This window comes from Arvicola amphibius, chromosome 5, assembly GCF_903992535.2.
Source record: "Arvicola amphibius chromosome 5, mArvAmp1.2, whole genome shotgun sequence".
NCBI classification, from domain to species: domain Eukaryota; kingdom Metazoa; phylum Chordata; class Mammalia; order Rodentia; family Cricetidae; genus Arvicola; species Arvicola amphibius.
Genome location: NC_052051.1, coordinates 55,691,931 through 55,714,020, shown reverse-complemented (window position 1 = coordinate 55,714,020; position 22,090 = coordinate 55,691,931). Strand labels below are relative to the sequence as shown.

The window sequence follows — 22,090 nt, the reverse complement described above, 5'->3', positions numbered from 1 at the left end:
TAGTTGGTTTATTAAGGGAGCTTGCATTTGAAAATTTGAGGTATGTGTGCCTCCCAATACATTATTTACTGTTCTAATAATATATTTCAGAATAACTATGTAGACTATATTGAGGATGATGAGCAGGTGGATGTTGAGACTATAGAAGAGCTTTCAGAAGAAATTAACACTGCCTACAAGAGGACCACAGCAACTCACACATACTCCTTCAAACAGCAGTAAGTCATACTTTCCTTTGGGTGATTGTTTGGAACCAGAAACTAAAACAGATACTTTCTTTAAAAGCTCTGGGGAAAGACCCACTTCCATTATTTTCTTAGGGTTTATTGGTTTGTATTCTGATTTTTCTTTCCTCCTGGGTAGTTTAGATGAGCCACTGAAATAAGGAAGTAATTTTCTTGCTAGCAGGTAGCATGTAAATATGAATAACATGCTTTAGAGACTGGTACACTTGTGTTAAAATACTAGTTTTTATGGTAGTCCCTGGGAGCTGGGAGACAGAGGTTGAGGCAAGCAATCTCTTGAATTTGAGGCTAGACTGGTCTATATAGTGAGTTCTAGACCAACCAGAGCTATACAGTGAGATCCTTTTTAAAATAATAAATAAAAAAATAAAATACTGGTTTTGAAAGTTTATAGGTACTTAACCTTGGAAAAGTTTATAATTTCTTTGAACCAATATGCCCTATGTTTAGAGTATAAGATGAAATAGCATACACATTTTCCATAATTTCTAATATGAGTTGATTACTCAACATGTTAGTTGTTCTGTATTTTAGTAATAAAGCATTAAAATTACAAATTTAGTTATTGTACTAGATGAATAAATGAGATACAGGTATGAAATTCTACTTATGCCACTGATAAAAGACACAGGAGTGCTATGGTATGCTATCTCACTATGTAGGAAGCTCTGTAGGGATTGGGGATTGGCATGTAAGACAGACAGGAAGGAAAATCCAGCTTCTTTTGTCTTGTTTCCTAAAACAGCCTCCAAGTGACTATCTTTACTCCAGAGCTGTTTTACAGGTTCCTTCAGTTACCTATTGCCTAAGGTGAACGTGTTTAAATCCCTTAAAACTTAATTATATTTACTGAATTCAATAGTGTTTCAGACAGCTAATTGGAAAGTTCTGCATTTTAAACCCAAGTTACTAAACAGCAACAAAGAAAATGTAATCTTAAAAATAACTTTTTTAAAATAACCGTTTTCAACAGTGACAACAATAAAAACTTTCTGGGAATATAGTTTCATAGGCTATAAATGTTTAAAAAGAAATCACTGACAGCTTATATACTATTTTCTCTTTTTAATTTAAAGATTTATTTATTATGTATACAGTATTCTGCCTGCATAAATGTCTTCAGGTCAGACAGAAGAAGGTACCAGATCTCATTACAGATGGTTGTGAGCCACCATGTGGTTGCTGGGAATTGAACTCAGGACCTATGGGAGCGCAGCCAGTGCTCTTAACCACTGAGCCAACTCTCCAGCTCCACATATACTATTCTTTCACTGTGGTTCATAAAATGGATTTTGTTGTGCCTGACAATTCTTATATCTAAAAATGGTTTTGGGCTGCCTTGGTGGCTCATACTTGTACTGGAAAGGTTAAGGTGAGAGGATCATTGCTAATTCCAGGCCAGCTAGGACTACATAGTGATACAGAAACAGAGATCTCTTTGAGTTTGAGGCCAGCTTGATCCACGCATACCAAGTTCAGAACAGTCAGGACTTCATGATGAGACCCTGCCAATAAATAAACAGTGGATGAAAATGCAGTAATTTGTAATTTTAGTAACTGTTTGGATAGTAGGGAGAAAATGTAATATTGAATAAATTGCAGCCATCTAGTATACCTTGGAGAAAAGAAATGGTTGTAATTTAGGAACTTTGGGATGGTATAGTTTCATAAAGGTATGAAATAGATTGATGTTAATGGATTTCAGTGAAACATTAAAACTACTTTCTTTATCTAGGTGTCATAGCCATATCTCTACAGATGAAAAAGCTTCTGAAAAGAGTCGAAAGGTATTTAGAATGTATTTAATATAATTGTTTAATAAAATTGGTAACATTTGTTTTATGATTGAAACATAAGATCTGTTAATTTTTTAAAGACTTAATTTATTAAAATTAACTTGGCCCTTCTATAAAATTATGCTACCTGCTCTTTTCCTTCTTAATTCTACCCCTCTCAGAGGATAGAATAAATTTGGAGGAGTTAAATGAATATAGTTTATGAAAATAGATTTGTTTATTTGAAAAAACCCATACATATTAAGTAAAATAATTGATTTAAAATTAAGACATTTTTAACCCAAGAGTAAAATATGGAAGATTTACTATCAATCCCCACCCCCTACTCCTCCTGGAGACAGGGCTTCTCTGTGTATCTCTAGTTGTCTGGAAACTTACTGGCCTTTGAACTCACAGGGGTCCTCCTCTCTCTCCTGAGAGCTGGAATTAAAGGAATGCCACCATGCCTGGCTTGATACCAATTTTTAAAACATGTTCAAAAGGAAGAATAGCAAGAAAGATACAGATATTAATAGCATTTTGAAAACAAAGGGACAAGATGTGTTATGCATGTTGCTCAAGATGAATAGAAAAACTAGAGTTAGAAACTGTATTTAGAGTGCTGAGATACACAAGAGTAACGTGAACAAAATCCTTTTATGCGTAGGAAAAAGTAAAAAATCATTGGCAACAGCAAAAATAAGTTTATATTATTACTTAAGAATCAAAAGAAGCCACACATAAACATGTGACACATTGTCATTCCTGAGGATCCTGCTAGAGGTGAAGGGCATATATCCAATATACTTAGCATGTATTTACAACTTTATATGTTGTTGGTAATTTTTTTTTATTTTTTATTTTTTATTTATTTATTTTTTTTTTTTTTGGTTTTTCGAGACAGGGTTTCCCTGTAGTTTCTAGAGCCTGTCCTGGAACTAGCTCTTGTAGACCAGGCTGGCCTCGAACTCAGAGATCCGCCTGCCTCTGCCTCCTGAGTGCTGGGATTAAAGGTATGCGCCACCACCGCCCGGCTTGGTAATTTCTTTCTAAAAAATACATTTTAGGACTGATGAGTTGGCTCAGTAGTTAATAGCATGTACTGTTTCCAGAGGATCCAAGTTGGGGTTCTAGTACCCATGTCAGGCTTGGAACCACTTGTAACTCCACCTCAGTGGGGGTCTGATGATTATGGCCCCTGCTGGCACCTGTACTCAAGCCCATGCAAAGACATAAACATATATGTGTCCATAATTTCAAAAAAATAATTTAAGCCAGGCAGTGGTGGTGCACGCCTTTAATCCTGGCACTTGGAAGGCAGAGGCAGGCAGTTTTCTGACAGGTCAATCTGGTCTGTAGATCGAGTTCCAGGACAGCTAGAGCTACACAGAGAAGCCCTGTCTCGAAAAACAACAAATAAATAAATGAGGAAATTTAAAATTGAAATAGAATAAATAAAACAAACGAGACCTTAGTGTATGCTGAGAATCAAGAAAGACCTCCCTGAAAAATTGTGTGGTGGTAACATTGATTGGGAGGAGCCAGGGATAAAGAATCCACGCCACTCAAGGAAGTGTGGTGTTGGGTAATGTGTTTGAAGAATTTCTCACAGTTAGAAATGACCAAAGGAGCTGGTGAGATGGCTTAGCCCCAAGCCTGATGATCTGAGTTTAGCCCCAGGATCAATGAGTTGGAAGGAGAGAACTGATTCCCGAAAGCTGTCTTCTGATTTTCGCATATGTCATCTGCTTGCCCTTAGCACCACAATTAAGTATAAATATTTTTCTTTTTTTAAAGAAAGGGCTGGATAGAAAGTTTATTTAGTAGAGAGTGGAAACAGTTAGGTGGTGGTATACACCTTTAGTCTCAGCACTCAGGAGGCAGAGGCAGGTAGATCTCTTGAGTTCGTGGCAGCCTGGTCTACAGAGTTGAGTTCCAGGACAGCCAGGGCTACACAGAGGAACCCTGCCTCGAAAAACAAAAATAAGAGAATGGCAATTGTTCTTTCCCCAAATTGTGAAAGCTCTTTTGTGTATGTGCAGGGGTGCTGTACTTGCCAGATATGGAGGCCAGAGGTAGATATCAAGTGTCTCTTCTATGTCCTCTACCCCTCTTTTGAGATAAGGTCTCTCACTCTTGGAGCTAGGCTAGCTGACTGACTGTAAGCCCCAAATCTACCTGTCTCCACTTGTCCAATGCTAGGTGGGGATATAGCGGCACACACTCAACTGCCTAGCTTTTCTGTGGATGCTGGAGATGTCAACTCAGGTCCTCATGCTTGTATAGCAAGCATCCTAACCACTGAGCCATTTCTATAGTCACCCTAAAATATTTTATTTCTCTGGTGGTGGCGTACGCACTGGGTGTCTCCCAGCACTTAGGAGACAGAAGCAGGCATTTCTGTGAGTTTGAAATACCCTGGTCTACAAAGTCACAACAGTCAGGGTTATTACATAGAGGAATTCTGTCTTAGGAATACACACACACACACACACACACACACACACACACAAGATTGTGATTTTTTTTTATGTTCTGAAAACTAATTTTAATGATGATAAATTATATAAATAAGCTTTTCCAGATCTTTCCTTCCTAACTCCCGGTGCTTCCTCCTCATTTGAGAATCACCAAAACTTGAACTGGAAAGCAATACGATTATGTTAATGTATATTAGAATTCATACTGTTGGTGTTGTTAAAGAGATTTGGAGGAACGATAGGTTGGTAAAATGAACACCTGAGAGGACAGTTCAGACAGAAAGTGTATCTGAGATAGAAGTGTATCATTTGGGATGGAGGAAGAGGGCAAGTACAGCAAGAAAGATGCTGAGGAAACAATGTTTTTGGACAGGTTCCTTTAATTTCTCCAAAATTGAAAGATGATTGCTGGAGTGACAAACCCCAGAAAGAAACAGAAGCCTTTGCATATTACCGCCGGACACATACTGCTAATGAGCGACGTCGGCGTGGTGAAATGAGGGATCTCTTTGAAAAATTGAAAATTACATTGGGATTACTTCATTCTTCCAAAGTTTCCAAAAGTCTCATTCTTACTCGGGTAAGTATTCTATAAATAACACATGTAAATGGACATTCAACTAAGAGAGTCATACGGATATTATGATAAAGGAAATCCATTGTCGCCTGAGGGGGATGGAAACGAGTCACTTGTACTTAAGAATTTAGTGAAGCTAGTGGCTGGTCCTGGTGGCTCCTGTCTAGGATGTCAGCATTGGAGAAGCTGAACAATAAGATTGCCTTCAGTTTAAGGTCATCCTCAGCTATAGAGTGATGCTGTGTCAAAAGCAGGGCCAGTAAATTAGCAATAAATACTTCAGGGGGGAAAATCTTTATGTTAAGTTCTCTTGTGTCTGAAGGCAGGAGAGCAGGGAAGATTTGTGGGTGTGTGATGTGTAAGCACACGAGTCTATGGTTTACATGTTCCCATGAGTATGTATGCAGAGATGAGAGCAAGCTGTTGGGTGTTTGCCTTTATCACTTTCTTTTTCATTACTTTAAGATAGGGTCTCTCATAGATCTGGAAGCTTGCCTTTGTGGCTAGCCCGGGTGGCCATTGAGCTGGGATCTTGCCTGTCTCCTCATCTTGATGTTAGAGTTACAGGTTTGTGTAGCCATGCTTAGTTTTTTACGAGTGCTCTGGATTCAAACTTAGGTCCTTGTGCTTGTAAGTACTATTATTGTTACCCAATGAGCCATCTCCCTAACCATAAATGTTTTAAGTTTTTAAAGTCAGAATCTGAGCACTGGGAGGATAGCTCAGTTGACAGAGTGCTCACCTTGCAAGCATGAAGACCTGAGTTCTAGAACTCCAGAAGCTACCTTTAAAAATAATGCTGGGTGGAGCTAGAAAGATGACCCAGAGCTTAAAGGCACTTGCTGTTCTACTCGAGGACCCCAGTTCAGTTTTCAGCATTGTTGTTGGGTATCTCTCAACCACTTGTAACTCAAAGGGGATCCAACACTCTATCTTTGTCCTCTGACAGCACACCCACACATGTGATAGACACACACACGGACAAATAAATAGAAAAATAACTACAGAATGGTGGCACATGCTTTTAATGTCAGCTTTGGGTGGGTAGAAATAGACAGATTCCGGGCTCACTGGCCAGCCAGCTTAGCCTACTTGGTGAACTCCAGCCTGAAAGGGACAAAAAAAATATAGACAACACTATCAAGTCAGAAATTCTTAAGTCTGTGTGCGAGTGTCTTTATATTATTCCCCATATCATTTAGAACAGTTTATCATAGTGTAAAATGCATAGCAGAAGAGTATTAGCACATACCATTTTTGGGTAGGAATTGAACACAGGGTTTCATGCATGTGAGGCAACTCCTTTACCAACTAACTATAGCCATAATTCTTAACATACTTCTTAATAGTTAACAGTCATTTAAAAAGAAAATGAAATGCTCAAGTTAGCAGAAGTTTTAGCTCTGAGCATAAATCATTTAAGTTAATACCGTTTCATGACTTTTAATAAGTAGAAGCTGGGGAAGTATATATCTAGCATTCATATCCTCTCTTGAAATAAAATAGATTGTATAAACATTATTTTAAAATTTGGTTAAAATCTAAGCACAAAATGAATGTTTTATATCTCCTTGCAGTAGTTGAAGGCCTGTTTACCACTCAGTGATGATCTTAGAAATAATCATTATCTACATTCCCTAAAAATATAGGCTAGAAAACAATTTAACAAATAATGTTGGATTGGTGATAGAGCCTGGGGTGTAGAACGTTGGCCTAGCATGTATAGGACCCTAAGTTTCTATTTCCAGTACCACAGTCAGTGACTTGGTCCATTAACCAGTTTCTGAAACATCGGTAGTTGTTTATAATAGTCTCTAAAATACTGGCTTAAAATACTTCAATTAAAGAAATTATGTAGGCTTCCTGTACTTTTGGGAGTTAGTGCTCCATTGACATACTGTTTCTATTTTAGGCATTCAGTGAAATTCAAGGGTTAACAGACCAGGCAGATAAATTGATAGGACAGAAAAATCTGCTGAGTCGAAAACGAAATATTTTAATACGGAAGGTATCATCTCTTTCAGGTAAGCTTTGTAAATGTGGGAAAGAACATAATAAACAGCTTTAGCAAGGAGAAATGCTCACTGGGTCTTTCAGAGTCTGTTTAGATTAAGGATTGGCATCCCAGGTTTATAGCATAGTTATCTTTGAGTGGGTTATATCTTCTGAATTGTATTCACTCTTGCCTTCTGTAGTTTTGGGGAATATAGTTAAATCAACTAGATTTCAGCTAATTATTTCTCATTATTATGTGGGGGTCATACAGAGAGTGATACTTTATTCCTTATCAACCTGTAGGTAAGACAGAAGAAGTGGTCCTGAAGAAGCTAGAGTATATTTATGCAAAACAACAAGCACTAGAGGCACAAAAAAGAAAGAAGAAGATGGGATCAGATGAGTTTGGTGTGTCTCCTAGAATCAGCAAACAGCTGGAGGGATCTTCTACATCATCTGTAGATCTTGGACAGATGTTTATAAATAACAGGAGGGGAAAACCTTTGATTCTTTCTAGAAAAAGAGATCAGGCTACAGGTAAGAGAGATGGATATCCTTGTTTTCCTCATTGTAGATATACATCAATTTATTTTATTGGACTGAACTTCTTCTCTTGCCTATAGTCCTAATTAGTTGAATTGGGATGAGTTTTAAGAAAAAGAACTATAGCTGGGTGGTGGTGGTGCACACCTTTAATCCCAGCACTCAGTAGGCAGAGGCAGACAGATATCTGTGAGGTCGAGGCCAGCCTGGTCTACAGAATGAGTTCCAGGACAGCCAGGGCTATATGGAAAAATCCTGTCTTGAAAACAAGGAAAAAAACAAACAAAAAGCCAAAAGTATAAAGAAAAAAACCAAGTTGTAAATTTCAATATTTTTACATATAATAACTCTAAGACATTAGTATTCTAATGTATGAGTTCTAGTTCTGATAGCAGTGTCTACAGTACATGTTTCTAGTAAATACATAGCTGTTTGTGTATGTGAACACTTGATTTTCTTGAATTTACTATGGGTTAAATAAATTGGAACTTTTAAAAACTTTTTTTGTTTGTTTAAGTTAAGTTGGACGTGGTAGTATGTACCTATAGTCTCAGCTACCTGGGAAGCTAACACGGGCAGGTTGTTTAAGGCTCAGAATTGATGTCAGCCTAGGTAACAGTGAGACTATTTTTTTTAAAGGAATAATTTAATTTCTTTGAACTAGTCCATTTTTTATCATCTCTCTTAAAGAACAAAGGAAACTGACTTTAATTTCTTTCTTACCTTGATTTTGGAAGTGGTTCGCTGTTATTTGCTGGTGTGTTAGAGGGGGAGTGTTCTCGTTTGCTCTTAAGATAGCTTGATATATGGACCAGAAAAATCTGACTTCTAGCCGGGCAGTGGTAGTGCACACCTTTAATTCCAGCACTCAGGAGGCAGAGGCAGGCAGATCTCTGAGTTCGAGGCCAGCCTGGTCTACAAGAGCTAGTTCCAAGACAGGCTCCAAAGCTACAGAGAAACCCTGTCTCGAAAAACCAAAAAGAAAAAAAAAAATTCTGACGTCTGTTGATCCAGGTGGGTTCTAAAATAAGAATTAATTTTGACATTACAGAGTGAAGTAATAGTGTTTTAAGAGTTAAATGACCTAAATTCACAGATGGAAAGACACTATGGCCTAGAAACTTGAATGACTTTTATAGGAGTATATAGAACAGGAAACTTGTGAATAGGCTTGTGTTTACCTTCATTTAAGCTCTCGTTGCATCTTTGAAGTTAGGGTTTACGGCTGCCTTTCTCTGGAGGATACCAGCATTAATTGAAAGTTTGTTTTATTAATTTTTCATTTTCTTTGCAGAAAATGCTTTGACTTCTAACACTTCACACTCATCTGCCAACCTGGTGATGACTCCACAAGGACAGTTGCTTACCCTAAAAGGCCCCCTATTCTCAGGACCAGTGGTAGCTGTTTCTTCTGCTCTCCTAGATGCTGATCTAAAGCCTGAAGTTACAAGTAGTACTATGGCTCAGTCAGGTATGTGGTAGTATCCTCTATGGTTAGGGATAAAAGATCCATGGTATCTCAGTGATAGGAAACCTTTGCATCTCTTTTCTTTAGTGATCCAGAGTTGGTCTCTTGGCATTTGCCTTGGTAAGAAATCTTCTAGCTTGATGGGAAGTTTTATTTTTACCTGGGATTTTATACTGTTTTGTGAACTCTAGTGAAATTTTTAGCAGGGGAAGAATTAAAACAATGTCAGAATGGAATGATGATGTTGGCAGGGCCAATATTTATATTTTTGGTATTGATCATTCATTGTTTTGTGTTGTCCTCAGATGTGGTGTACTCCCTTGGTTCCAGTCCAATGCTTGTTTTGAGTACCACCCTTTTCGCAGCAAAGACTAAAGTATTATTTTGGTGGCTTGGGTTCCCAGCACTCAGACCTCCTTAAGAAAGGGTATTCTCATCACTCTTAAAACTGTAGTGATTTTATTGCCATTACAACAACAGTTGCTTGTCTCTGCTGCCAAGTCTACTCTGGAGAACTCCCTTTCCTCTCACTATGCTGATCCTAGACTTCCAATTTCTCTTCTAACTAGCAGTTAATTGGGTTAACAAAATAAAGGTGAATTTCTACCTTGGGGCAAGAATTAGCTTGACAGGCTGGACTTTTGATGGTGGCCTGTGCCTATAATTCCAGCACTCAGGAAACTAGGGCAAGATTTTTATGAATTGGAGGCCCACCCTGGACTTCATAGGAAAATTCTAAGTCTGTCTAAATTTAAAGCTGGGAATGTAGTTTAGTGATAGAACACTTGCCTAGTATAGGCAAAGCCCTGGGTTCTATAATTAAATGGAGCTATTACTAATTATAAAATATCTTAGTGTCTTGCCTAGATTTTACTTGAGTTACTATTTCATCCGTCTTTTGATAAAAGTGTACTGATGAATTCAGGTAGAATGACTTGGGAAAGAGAGGAAGAGACGAAATTCTCATTACTGTAAATCTAATGAATTCTGTCTTTAATTTTTAATTTTCAGAGAATGATGACTTATTTATGATGCCACGAATTGTTAATGTGACATCATTGGCTGCAGAGGAAGAGTTAGTAGATGTGGGTGGCAGCAAATACCCTCATGAAGTTCCTGATGGCAAGCCACTTGACCACCTGAGAGACATTGTTGGGAATGAAGCTAGCTCCTTAGTAGATACAGATAGAATCTCTTCCAGAGGAAACCATAGAGATGGCAGAACAGCCCGGGCTCCAACACAAGTGTTGTTGGCAAATAAGGATTCTGGGTTTCCACATGTAGTTGACGTTTCCAATATGCAGGCTGCACAGGAGTTTGTACCTAAAAAGATTTCTGGTGATATGAGAGGACATCGATATAAATGGAAAGAGTGTGAATTGAGAGGAGAGAGACTGAAGTCAAAGGAATCCCAGTTTCATAAATTAAAGATGAAGGAGCTCAAGGACTCAAGCATTGAGATGGAACTGAGGAAAGTAGCTTCAGCTATTGAGGATGCAGCCCTTGATCCCAGCGAGCTGCTGACTAACGTGGAAGATGAGGATGATACTGATGAGACACTGACTTCACTGCTCAATGAAATTGCCTTTCTTAATCAGCAACTAAATGATGACTCTGGCCTGGCTGAAATGCCTGATTCTATGGATTCAGAATTTCCAGAGGATGCTCAGCGAGCTTTTATCAATAAACTTGCTCCTGGGAACAGATCAACTTTCCAAGTTGGACACTTGGGAACGGGTTTGAAAGAATTGCCTGATGTCCAAGAGGAGAGTGAATCCATCAGCCCCCTCCTGCTGCACTTGGAAGATGATGACTTTTCTGAGAATGAAAAACAACTTGGGGACACAGCTTCTGAGCCGGATGTCCTTAAGATTGTTATCAACTCTGAGATAAAGGATTCTCTTGTTCCCCAGAGGAAGTCTAGTGATGGAGGGAAGAGTACTTCTGGTCTCCCTACAGAGCCTGAAGGTGTATCCTCACCTCCCATCCTACACATGAAGACTGGTCCAGAGAACAGCAACACAGATACTTTGTGGAGGCCTATGCCAAAATTGGCCCCTTTGGGTTTAAAAGCAGCTAATCCTCCCAGTGACACAGATGGTCAAAGTCTAAAGGTGATGCCTTCCTTGGCACCTATAGCTGCCAAAGTTGGACATAAAATGAACTTAACAGGGAATGATCAGGAAGGCCGAGAGAACAAGGTGATGCCTACATTGGCACCTATTGTGGCTAAATTAGGCAGCTCTGGGATTCCATCAAGTTCTTCAGGGAAATGAACTCATTCATCCTCATGCAGAAGCCAGGCTATGAGGGGGAATTGAATTTTACCTCCTTTCTCTGCAGGCATCTGTTTGTTTGTCTTATGGAACTATAATCTTTGACTTTGATTATGTGGATATTGATGGAGAAAGGGGGGTTAGGGTGCTGGTCCTGGTGTTTGAAATTCTGATCATGTTAAAAATGTTACCTCACTTGTGGTGCTGGGTCCCCCATCTTCTCTAAGAAGGTGCGATCCCTCTTGCCCAAGGAATTCATAATAAGAATCTGGCTCCATCGAGTACCCTATTTTTTTTCCCCTGAGAAAATGCTTAAGACTTGGAATTACTATGAACTAAACTGTAAGTGATAATTATTAGCTCTAAATTCTGAGAATTGTGATACAGTTGTATAAAAGGAGCTAGAGAGAATTTTTAGTTATTATTTCAACAATAGAGCATGATAATGCACACTTGTAATTCCACCACTAGAAGACTAAAGCAAGAGAATTGCAAGTTTGTATCTATCCTGGGCTATAAAGGACCCCCCTACACACACACACACACACACACACCACACCACACCACACCACACCACATCACATCACATCACAGATGGGGGGAGGGAAGAATTATGCTAGGTAGGATGGATACTATGGAATACCAAAGTGAAGGGTTTTTGTCATTCAACAGACTGTTTCATATCCTGAATAGCTGTTCCCTTACCCTTTCAGTCAAAATTATAAACTTTAAGCTTTCTAGTAAAGTAGGAATATACTTTTAACTTTTACTATTAATGTACTTATTTTGAGAGGCATAAAAGAGATACTTCCTTGCTGTCTTTTGTGGTATTGAAAGATCCATTCATGATGCCAGGGGTTTCTACCCATTATTAGTTTTTTGAAAGTAGACATAGAGTCAGTTGTTCCCTTTCCAAAATCATTGCCACTCCAGAAACAGCTAAAATGAAAAGCGATTTCTCCCCAGACCAGAGGCCATAGCCAAAATAAAAATTTGTGAGGCTGGATATTTCCCAAATGGAACCAGCCTGTAGGTGCTTGAAGGTTTTGTTCACTGTCACCTGCACAGGATGTGACAAGAAAGGCGAGTCACAGTGGTCGTTCTTTAACAGGGATGCAAGGCAGTGTTTGAGTCATAAGATATATTTTTATCTGCTGCCATGGCATCAATGATCTGTAGAGCTTTTTCACTCAGTAACTGTCAGAATGTGAAGGACTGACAACCTGTAAAGATGAAGATATTTATATTTTTGTATAGTTGTTTTCATAGATTTCTCAAGGGATGAAGTTTTCAACCTAGAAGAGATTTGTATTGAGTATAGAAATGTTTCCTATCTAGTTTGTAAATAATCATGGTGCATTTGAGGGGTCTCTTGGAAGCTCCTGGGGCAAGAATCACTGTTCTGAAAATGTATAGACTGAGATTTAGCTGCTGCATTTTGCCTTTCTTAAATAATTATATTTTGGAATGTAACCCGTTCTGTCTTCAATGACAGGATTTGCTTGTGTTGTAAAACACTTTAACACAAGTGCTTCCGGTGCCTGGGCCGTGCCTGGGTAATTCTATTTCTTTTACATCCTTGCCTTCTTTATCTCAAGTCCCACTCAGAGTATCTTCAGACCTAGGTTGTGAGACCAACTTTGGAATGAATCTAGCCAGTGAATGATTACTTCCATGTTCGATTCCCTTTTTAGATTAACTCTGATAATCATCAGATTGAAATGATAAAATATCTTCCACTGCAAAATGCAGTGGTAGTAAATTCTTCATTGGTTTTGTGCTGCTTGCCTTCCTGGACAGCTCAGCAGCACTTAACCGTCCCTGTTTACTACAAAAGCCTGACATAGTAAAAACAGTATTTCTCAGCTTCTCCTTTGTCCTTTCTGTCCTTTACCCAGCTGACTTCATCCAATGCCTTAGCCATGGAGTGCAGCACCTGTCACCCTTGCTACCAGCTGTCCTCGGAGACCTAGTTCTTTAGCCCGGGTATGGCAGTTTCCATCGGTTTTATTGCCTGTTTCTTTCCCGTGTTTCCTTCTGGCTTTAGAGAGTCAGACAAGAAGCAGCAAGGGAGTAAGTGAATAATCCTCAGGAAAAGAAGGACCATGTTAGCTTCTAACACTTGTTTCTTTTTTCTCTTTTTTTTTCCTTTTTTTATAATTTGAAAAAAAAATAGGCAAAACAGGTCAGAGTTTAATACTTGGCTGCATTTATGAGAGATGTAGAAAGTTAGAAATGAAGTTTGGTTCTAGGTGTTCAGGGAAAGCTGCAGATGGTATTACAAACTCCTAAGATGCATTGTTCTTAAGACAGATTTAGGAGCTATCAGGGCTATTTGAGGAGGGCTTAGTCTTCAGAACAATCTTGTAGTCTTGACAGAAATCCAAAAATCTCCCCCAAACTCCTACCCTTTGCATTAGGGTAACCTTACATTAGGAGAAACTGGTCTATGAAAATTACATGTATGATTGTGAAAGGTGAAGTTAAGTGAAAACATTGGAGGAACCTGAAAAAAAGCTCCCATCCTAGCTAAGCATGATAGCAGTAGACCAATCACTCGCCTTTTTATACACCTGTAAATAAATGGAATGTTTTTAAGAATATAATTATGTCAGATTTAGCATTTTCTTTTATATATTAAATATATATCTTTCATTTCTGCTTTTGAAAGTGATTATTTTTTTAGAAATAACAGGCTTGGCAGTTGAAAGGAAAGACATGTGAACCCAAAATAAACCAGTTATACTAATTAAATCAGAACTTGGTGTTGGGAGGTTTATGCCTGAATGGAGAATTCAGTGTCTTCAGATATATTTGAGAGAGGATGCCATTGGGAGATCTTTTTAGAAGCTTCTTGTCCTTAAAGCTTTTTATGTGCCATTTGGGAAGACCTTTGGTGGTATAGTCCTTGTAGCTAGCATGTCTTATTGGGGACTTAAAAATTATGTACAATCTTAGGACAAATATTTACCATTCTTTAGTAAAAGCTAGTTTTATCGTTGCCTTGGGAGAGCAACAGAGCATAAACCCAATCTTCGTGGCTATTGACAATAGTGTTCTTTTAAAATTTGTATATGTTCTTTTAAAAGAAGTGTTCATGTGTGCCATGGTGCACATGTGAAAATCAATGGACAACTTTGTGGATTCACTTCTCTCCTACCAGGGATCAAACTCAGCTTGTCAAGCATTCATAGCAGAGACTGAGCCATCTTGATAGTCTAATAGATGTTCTTAATCTTAAGCCAAGGTGTTAAGGGGTTTCATAATATTACAAAGTGTTCTTATGGGAGTCTTAAACATTAAACTGTTGCTATTAAGATAATTAACAGATCAAATTTAATTAGTTATATAAACTTCATAGAAGTGTTTACTTTGTGTACTTTTATAAGTGCAGTTGGTTTTTGTTCCCACAACATTATGGATGGAAATAGTAGGCCTTTTTTTGTTTGTTTTTTTGAGAGGGTCTCACTATACAACCCTGACTGGCCTGGAGATCAAGCTGGTATCAAACTCACAGAGATTCACCTGCCTCTGCCTGCTGGGATTGAAGACATGTGCCATCACACACATCTTTATACATTATTTTTGGCAAAGTTTCATACATTTTCCCTGACTATAGTAGTTATTTATAGTGAAATTGTGTGATCAGTGTGCCTTGGACAAGTCTGCAAAATAGCGATGTCTTTGTCTCTTCCAGAATTAAGCTGTGGATAGTGTAGGCAGCTCATTTTCAGGAACTAAAGGTTTATCCCTTCATTTCATGGAGAATTGCTGGTATTCAAGGAATCAATAAAATTGAATAGAATTGTTGAAGAAAGTGCTATAAGGATCTTTTGATAGCCCCGTGTTGTATCATTGCTTAATTAAAACTCACATCCACATGGGCTAGGAACAATGCTTCCCTCCCAAGTATGAGTTGAATTCTTAGAACCCAAGTAAAAGTGCCAGGTGTGTAATCCCAGTACTGGGAAGGTGGAGACACAGGGATCCTTGGGGTTCTCTGGCCAGCCAGACTAGCCAAATTGATGAGTTCCAGACCAGCGAGAGACCCTGTCCCAAAAGTTTGATGGCATTCATGAGGATGGTACTAGAGGTGGTCTCTGGTCTCCATGCTCAACATACAAATGCAGATGTGCCTGCTTGCACAAACAAATTTACACATACATGAATGACTTAGTACATAGAAAATTAAAGCTCGGGCTGGTGAGATGGCTTGTTGGGTAGAGATACTTGCATTCAACCCTGGTGACCTGAGTTCAGTCCCCAGAAGGAGAAAATCAGCTTCTACCATGAACTTGCACCATGGTATGTGCAAATCCCTCAACGTAGAAATAACAACAAAACCATTTTATAGTCTGTTGTATGTAGTTTAGGCCATCCAGGACTGCGTAGTTAAACCCTGTCTTCAAAAAAGAGACTTGGTACATCCCTTTAATCCCAGGACTTGGGAGATCAGAGAGGGAGGTGAGTTCAAGGCTGGCCTAGTCTATATAGTGAGTTTCAGGCTAGCCAGAGATAACATAGTGAGGCTAAGGTAGGTAGAATTACTGCCTGTAGATGAAGAAAGTGAGTTATAGATATTGGAAATAAAAATACACAATTTTAAAATCTTTAATTTTAGTATATTTAAAACTGGTTTACAGAGACAGTTTTAGGCAGCAGTGATGTGGGGTTAGGAGGCTAAACCATAACAAGGTGGAAATTTGAGACAAATGTAAAATATTCTATCATTGTAGACTGCTCATAAGATAGCACCATTACCAGTGGGAAAGCAGCTTTGGAAACATTGTCTTGAAAGCTATTTTCTTTACATCTGCATTTATTGGTCTCAGCTTTCTCACAGTGCCTTGAATGTAAAGGTGCTCAAATACTTGAATTGATGAGCAAATATTCTAGCATGTTAATTTCCTAGGACCTCTGCATCTTATTTGCCTAGGATGAGTTCTAAAATCCTATCTAATAATTTTAAACAAGACTATTATAACAGTCTCAGGCTGGAGAGATGGCTCAGCAGTTAAGAGCACACTGGTTGCTCTTCCAGTGGACCTGAGTTCAATTCACAATCACATGGTGGCTCAGAATCATCTGTAATGAGATCTGGCGCCCTCTTCTGATCTGCAGGCATACATGCAGACATACATGCAGACAGGACACTGTACATAATAAGAATCACTTAATACTATAGCATTCCCAACATCTGGAGATCTTGAGCACCATGTATATTTGCTTTGGACATGCACAACCAGCACGTCCGTGGAGGTCAGCTGCGTCTTGGAGAGTAGGATGACATTTGTAAAGGGAGTCGCTTCTCTTCACTTGTACATGAAAGAGAACACTTTCAACCTGTTGCCATACTAGCATCTCAAAGGAGCATGATACTTAGACGGCTTGCTTGGATTGGGAAGAATTTTAAAAGTTATTTTTAGCCTTAGCCTGAAAATACACAATTTCAATAGTTATAATTCCTCATGTCTTCTGTTTTTCATCTTTAGTCAAGGAAAGCAATCACTTAGATTTGCCCGTGTAGTTCAGATCAAATGAGAGTAATGGTGTGTGTGTGTGTGTCTATGGAGCTAAAGTAGTTTTGGATGAGAAATTACACGTTGTAAACCCACTCACTAGCATTGAAAGAGAAGTGAGAATACCTATTAGTAAATAGAAATTTGCCTAAAGATGTGTGCAGCAAAGAAGACCAGGTTCTGTAGCAACTAAATGAAAACACCAGGTGGCGCCATTTCTTAGTGTTACAGCAGGTAAAATCACAAATTAATAGTGCTGAGTTAAAGAATCCGTTGTTTCTATAGTTATATGATCATTTCTGTCTTCAGGTTTAGACAATTGGGAAGTCCCGTTTTAAGTTTCACTAGATCTATAATATGTGGTTCAAAGGCTAGAGGCCTTAGGCCTCTGGTTACTATTGCCAGTTGGTAGTATCCTTGATGCCTGTATCAACAGGTGAAGGTTTATACGTTTGCTTTTAATACATAGCTATATAGAACACAGGTATCTTCCTGTTTGAACATTGGTTGTTCAAGTACTGCTAAACACTGATATTAGGGATCCTTCTTCCTTGCAAGCCTACCATCTCCAGGAATTCAGAGCCTGGAATAAGAGAGACACACATCAGTGTATACTGTTAAGTACAGGTCTTTGGCGATATCCTTTTTAGAAAGCAATTTCTCTTTCTTTCTGCCTCTTTCTCGTTCTCCCCCCCCCATGTCTCCCTCCCTCCCTTCCTCCCTCCATCTCTCCCTACTTCCTTCGTTTCTTTTTGGTTTTTCGAGACAGGGTTCCTCTTTGTAGTTTAGGAGCCTGTTATGTAGACCAGGCTGGCTCAGAACTCACAGAAATCCTCCTGCTTCTGCCTCTAGAGTGCTGGGATTAAAGTCAGACGTCACCACTGTCCCGCTGCAATTCTTTTTCTTTAAATTATGTATATGGAGGGGCCATGCGCATGCCTTTAATCCCAGCACTCAGGAGGCAGAGGCAGGCCTGGTCTACAAGAGCTAGTTCCAGGTCAGGCTCCAAAGCTACAGAGAAAACGTGTCTCGAAAAGTAGCGTGTTTTGCCTACTCATGTCTATGCATCCATGTGACTGGTGCCTATAGAGGAGAGGCCAGGAGAGGGCGACAAATCCCCTGGAATGGTTGTGAGGTGCCACGAGTGTGCTGGTAATCAAACCTGAATCTTCTGGAAAAGAAACCAGTGCTCTTAATCTCTGACCCATCTCATCTGTCCATTGCCCCCCCGCCCCAGGTAATTTCTTGAAGTAGTTACTAGAATGGGACATTCTAAAGCTTCTAAAATTAAACCGACTTACATATCTATGAAGCATGAGTGTGGTGATATCTCTCCTATCTCCATGAACTAGGAAAAACAAAACAACCCGATAGCAAGTTTCATATTGGTTAAGTGTCAGCCCTAGGGGTGTTTGCAAAGAAAAGATCTGGAGTAGCAAAATACTGTTAACGCTGTGGATAAAGGACGTTGGTGACTAAAGAAATGATGGAAGGTATCATGGGTGCATTCACTCTCTCTGTTCGCAGTCTACCTAAGGCTCTATTGTGGGCATGAAGCTTCCATCATTAACAGGTTGTTCAGTTCTAAAATATGTGAGTTGAGTTACTCCACTTGCGTCATTGTGTTAGTCTGGCCGTAATCACAAACCATTCCAACCGTGTTAAATCCCAGCAGTTGGAGTGGAAAAGAGTTCTTTTGGCTGCATCCCAGCTTTTCTTTTCTTTTTTCTTCATTTCTTCCCTCCCTCCCTGCCTCTCTCTCTCTCTCTCTCTCTCTCTCTCTCTCTCCTCTCTCTCCCTCCCTCCTCCCTCCTCCCTCCTCCTCTCTCTCTCTCTCTCTCTCTCTCTCTCTCTCTCTCTCTCTCTCTCCTCTCTTTCTCGAGTTAGGAATTAAATTTCAGCGGTGGTCTCAGGCCTACCAAATATCAACCTTAGGCCTGGGGGCGTGGTTATCGTCTTGGGAATCTGGGAAGTTCTCTGGGGGACCAGACCTGATAATACCGTAAAAGGCCTGGTTCTCTCAATTCTAAAGCCATGTTATGTTGACCTTGCTATAAGAGCGGTACCCACAATTATACTGTGCAGAATCCCCAGCCCTCCGCTTCCACAGTTCATTTCTTGGCTCCGCCCCACAGACGTCCAATGCCCAATCAGGAACTGATCTTCTGCAGACCGCACCCCCCTTCCCTAGGCCCCGCCTCCCGGCGCCGCTCGGCCCAGGCTCTAGTTCGCGTTTTGAGCCGCTGGTGCCACCATAGCCGCTACTGCTGCGGCTGCCGCGGCGGAGCTGAAGTCGTCGAGCGCGATGCCCGAGGGCGCTGTGAGCTGGGCCTGAGCGAACGGGGGCGCTGACGAGTATTGAGGGCTTTTGGAGCGGGTGGTGGGTGTCGGGGGATTGGAAGCGAGCTCCCAAGGCCAGGGTGGGGGAGGGAGGCTTCCGTATCAGATCGGGTCAGCACGAGCCCGGGCGGCCAGCACGGTGTCCCGGCCCCCAGCTGACCGCTCGGGTGACTTCGGCAGCCTCCTCCCTTGGACACCGCAGTTACCATGGGAACACTTGGGCTGTAACCGGCGCCAAACCCTCGTAGAACCCATCCCATTCTTCAGTTAAACGCCTCTGGCTGGCGTGGGCCTGACATTTCTTCACTCTAGGGGGTCGTCCTCCCTTCCTAAGAAATCTAGCTGGCTAGGGTGGGGATGAGGAGTGAGAAAGAACAGGGCAATGCCCAGAGTAAGAGCGGCTGACAGGCAGAAGACACCTACTGTGATGCCAAGGTTGCTTCTGCCATCTCAGGCCAGTGAAAGTGCATATCGGAAGGCCCTGCTGATAGAGAAGGCAGTACCACTGCTGAGACAAGTCCTAAGGCTAGGCCAGGGACTGTCCTTAGGGGCTCCTCCTTATGATGGCTGGGGAAGGGTCGACCATTACCAGCCGCATCAAGAACTTGCTGCGGTCCCCATCCATCAAATTACGCAGAAGTAAAGCAGGAAACCGGCGAGAAGACCTCAGCTCCAAGGTGAGTCCTACTGGGAGCCACCTTTTTCAACTCTACCCTCTGTTGCACCTTGTTATTTTTTCACCTTTCTCTTTCTTGGGGGGAAAAAGATAACGAAATTCCTCTGTTGGCTCTAAAAGATCAAACATGCTTATCTATAACAACTTGATTTGAAGTTGGATGAGCAACAGCGCGCGTGGGTGGGCATGCTGAGACTCAACCATGGGAAGATGTGCATAGGACCTCAGTTCAAACTAAGTGTGTGCTTGGGGAAGCTAGTTGACATGTTATGACTCAGTTTCTCTTCTTGGAAGAGGACAGTGAGATCACCTAGCTGTGAATAATGGGGATGTATTAGTGTAGCAGTTGGGATTATGCCAGCTATACTTGCTTAAAGAAATATACTGAAACACTTCATCAGAGATATCAAAACAATTTTATGACAAGCTTGATGATGCATGCCTGTAATCCCAGCACTAGTGAGTCAGAGGCAACTTCAACCTGGTCTATATAGCAAGTTCCAGGCCAGCCAGGGCTACATGATTAGACCCTGTCCTATCTAAAAAAGATGAAGAAGGTTGGACTAGCAAGATGGCTCAGCTGGTAAGGACACTTGTCAACAAGCCTGATCTCCGGATTTGTACTCCTTGGGCTCACGTGGTGGAAGGAGTAAACCAACGCCTAGGAGCGGTTTTCTGACCTCCGCACATGCATGCACACACGCACACCCACAAAGAAATGAATGTATTTTTTTAAAATCTCTTTAAGAGAACTAAATTTGTTTAACTGGAACTTTGCTTCTTGGTTTCTCATGATAATGTGAAGGAGCCAAATGTGTGCCAGAAAGACAGCTTTACTGGTTTGTGCTTATATACAGTGTATCCTGGTTACTGTATGCCCACATCCTTTTCTGGACAAATGTTACATAGTCCTGTCTGGGTTCACACTCAACAAACCACAGTGTCCCGGGTGCTGGGGTTCTGGCATGCCCAGCTTATGCTTTATTCAGCTGCCGGTCCCCACGATTTGGGGCATACAGCAGTAGAATACTTTTATTTAGTCTCTTGAGGGAATCTCGAGCATTGTCTACAGGATCAGATTAGGTTTTGTGTCTTATTAGCAGTCTGCAAACACAATAGTTTTGTAGTACAGGATTGCTACCGACAGAGGCCTTTGAGACAGCAGCATTTTATTGCCTTGCCTGTGACTCTTCAGAGATGATCAACCCTGTTGAGGAAAGACTTAGAGTTTAATGTACAACATGACAGAGTTCTGGGAGGACTTACTGCATCCTTTAGCAGAGCTGTCATTGGCTTTGGTAAGGTGAACAGCTTTCCTGTACATTCTAGCAGGGATTCTATTGAATTAAAATTTGCCACGTTTTTGTGGTGGTGGTTAGGACCTTTATCAAGGACTCTTATTAATAATTGTTCCTATTCTCTAGAGACAGAAGAATGAGCCCTCCAACTTAGAAACTCTTAGGTACAGCTTTCTTTGCCCATCCCTTTTAAAAAAGCTTTTCTTTATCGTTATCATATTGTGATGTGTGAGAGCAAGCATACATGTGCCATGGTGTTGTTGTGGAGGGCAACATGGCAAGCACTTTTACCTGCCAAGCCACCTGGTTGGCCCAAAAGGTGTAGACTAAGCTGCCCTCCAACACCTGATCCTCCTGCCTCTGCCTCCTCAGCATATCCTATCGCCATACACTACCACCACAGGCACGTTTGCTGCTTCAGGTCTGTCGTCACTAATGTGTTGTTCTGGAAATACGCACTAAGTTGTCAAAGGAATTACAGGGGCAGGAGATTAGGAGAGACTTGATGGAGCAAGGGATGTTTGCACTGTTGAGTCCTGAGGCAAGAGAGGGTCACTCTAGGAAAACAGTGACAGAAAACCATCTCTGGCATCACCATTTAACATCCTTGTTCCAAGTAGGAAGTTAGTGCTGACCTTTTAAATGGTGTGACTGAGCATGAGCTGTCTTTGTGTACCTGGTACATGACCTTTTTTCCCAAATACTCCTCCATGAAGGCTTTCTACTTAGGGTTATTGTAAAAGCTTGCTTTATGATCCACATAAGACCTGGCCCATAAGTTTCCCTAATGCATGGTAACTGTGGCATGGATTTATGGACATTTGATTTTGTTTTGTTTTATGAGACATGGGTCTCAATATGACCCAGACTGGCCTGGAACTTCCCATGTAGCCCAGAC

General features: G+C 40.6%; 2 protein-coding genes across 5 annotated transcripts in view; both read left to right on the top strand.

Annotated features, from left to right (window-relative positions):
- Positions 1 to 14,014, top strand: part of Mga (MAX dimerization protein MGA) — a 91,813-nt gene extending 77,799 nt beyond the window's left edge. For all 4 annotated transcript variants that reach the window (XM_038329616.2, XM_038329619.2, XM_038329618.2 and 1 more), the window contains exons 18-24: positions 91 to 218; positions 1,981 to 2,032; positions 4,874 to 5,080; positions 6,990 to 7,101; positions 7,376 to 7,609; positions 8,910 to 9,086; positions 10,095 to 14,014. In XM_038329616.2, the coding sequence (XP_038185544.1) occupies positions 91 to 218; positions 1,981 to 2,032; positions 4,874 to 5,080; positions 6,990 to 7,101; positions 7,376 to 7,609; positions 8,910 to 9,086; positions 10,095 to 11,359 (2,175 nt within the window). In that variant the 3' untranslated portion in view covers positions 11,360 to 14,014. The remainder of the gene's footprint in view (positions 1 to 90; positions 219 to 1,980; positions 2,033 to 4,873; positions 5,081 to 6,989; positions 7,102 to 7,375; positions 7,610 to 8,909; positions 9,087 to 10,094) is intronic.
- A 5,137-nt stretch (positions 14,015 to 19,151) lies between these two features.
- Mapkbp1 (mitogen-activated protein kinase binding protein 1) overlaps positions 19,152 to 22,090 on the top strand; it is a 54,166-nt gene continuing 51,227 nt past the window's right edge. The window contains exon 1 of the mRNA XM_038331659.1: positions 19,152 to 19,895. Coding sequence (XP_038187587.1) covers positions 19,779 to 19,895 — 117 coding nt within the window. The 5' untranslated portion in view covers positions 19,152 to 19,778. The remainder of the gene's footprint in view (positions 19,896 to 22,090) is intronic.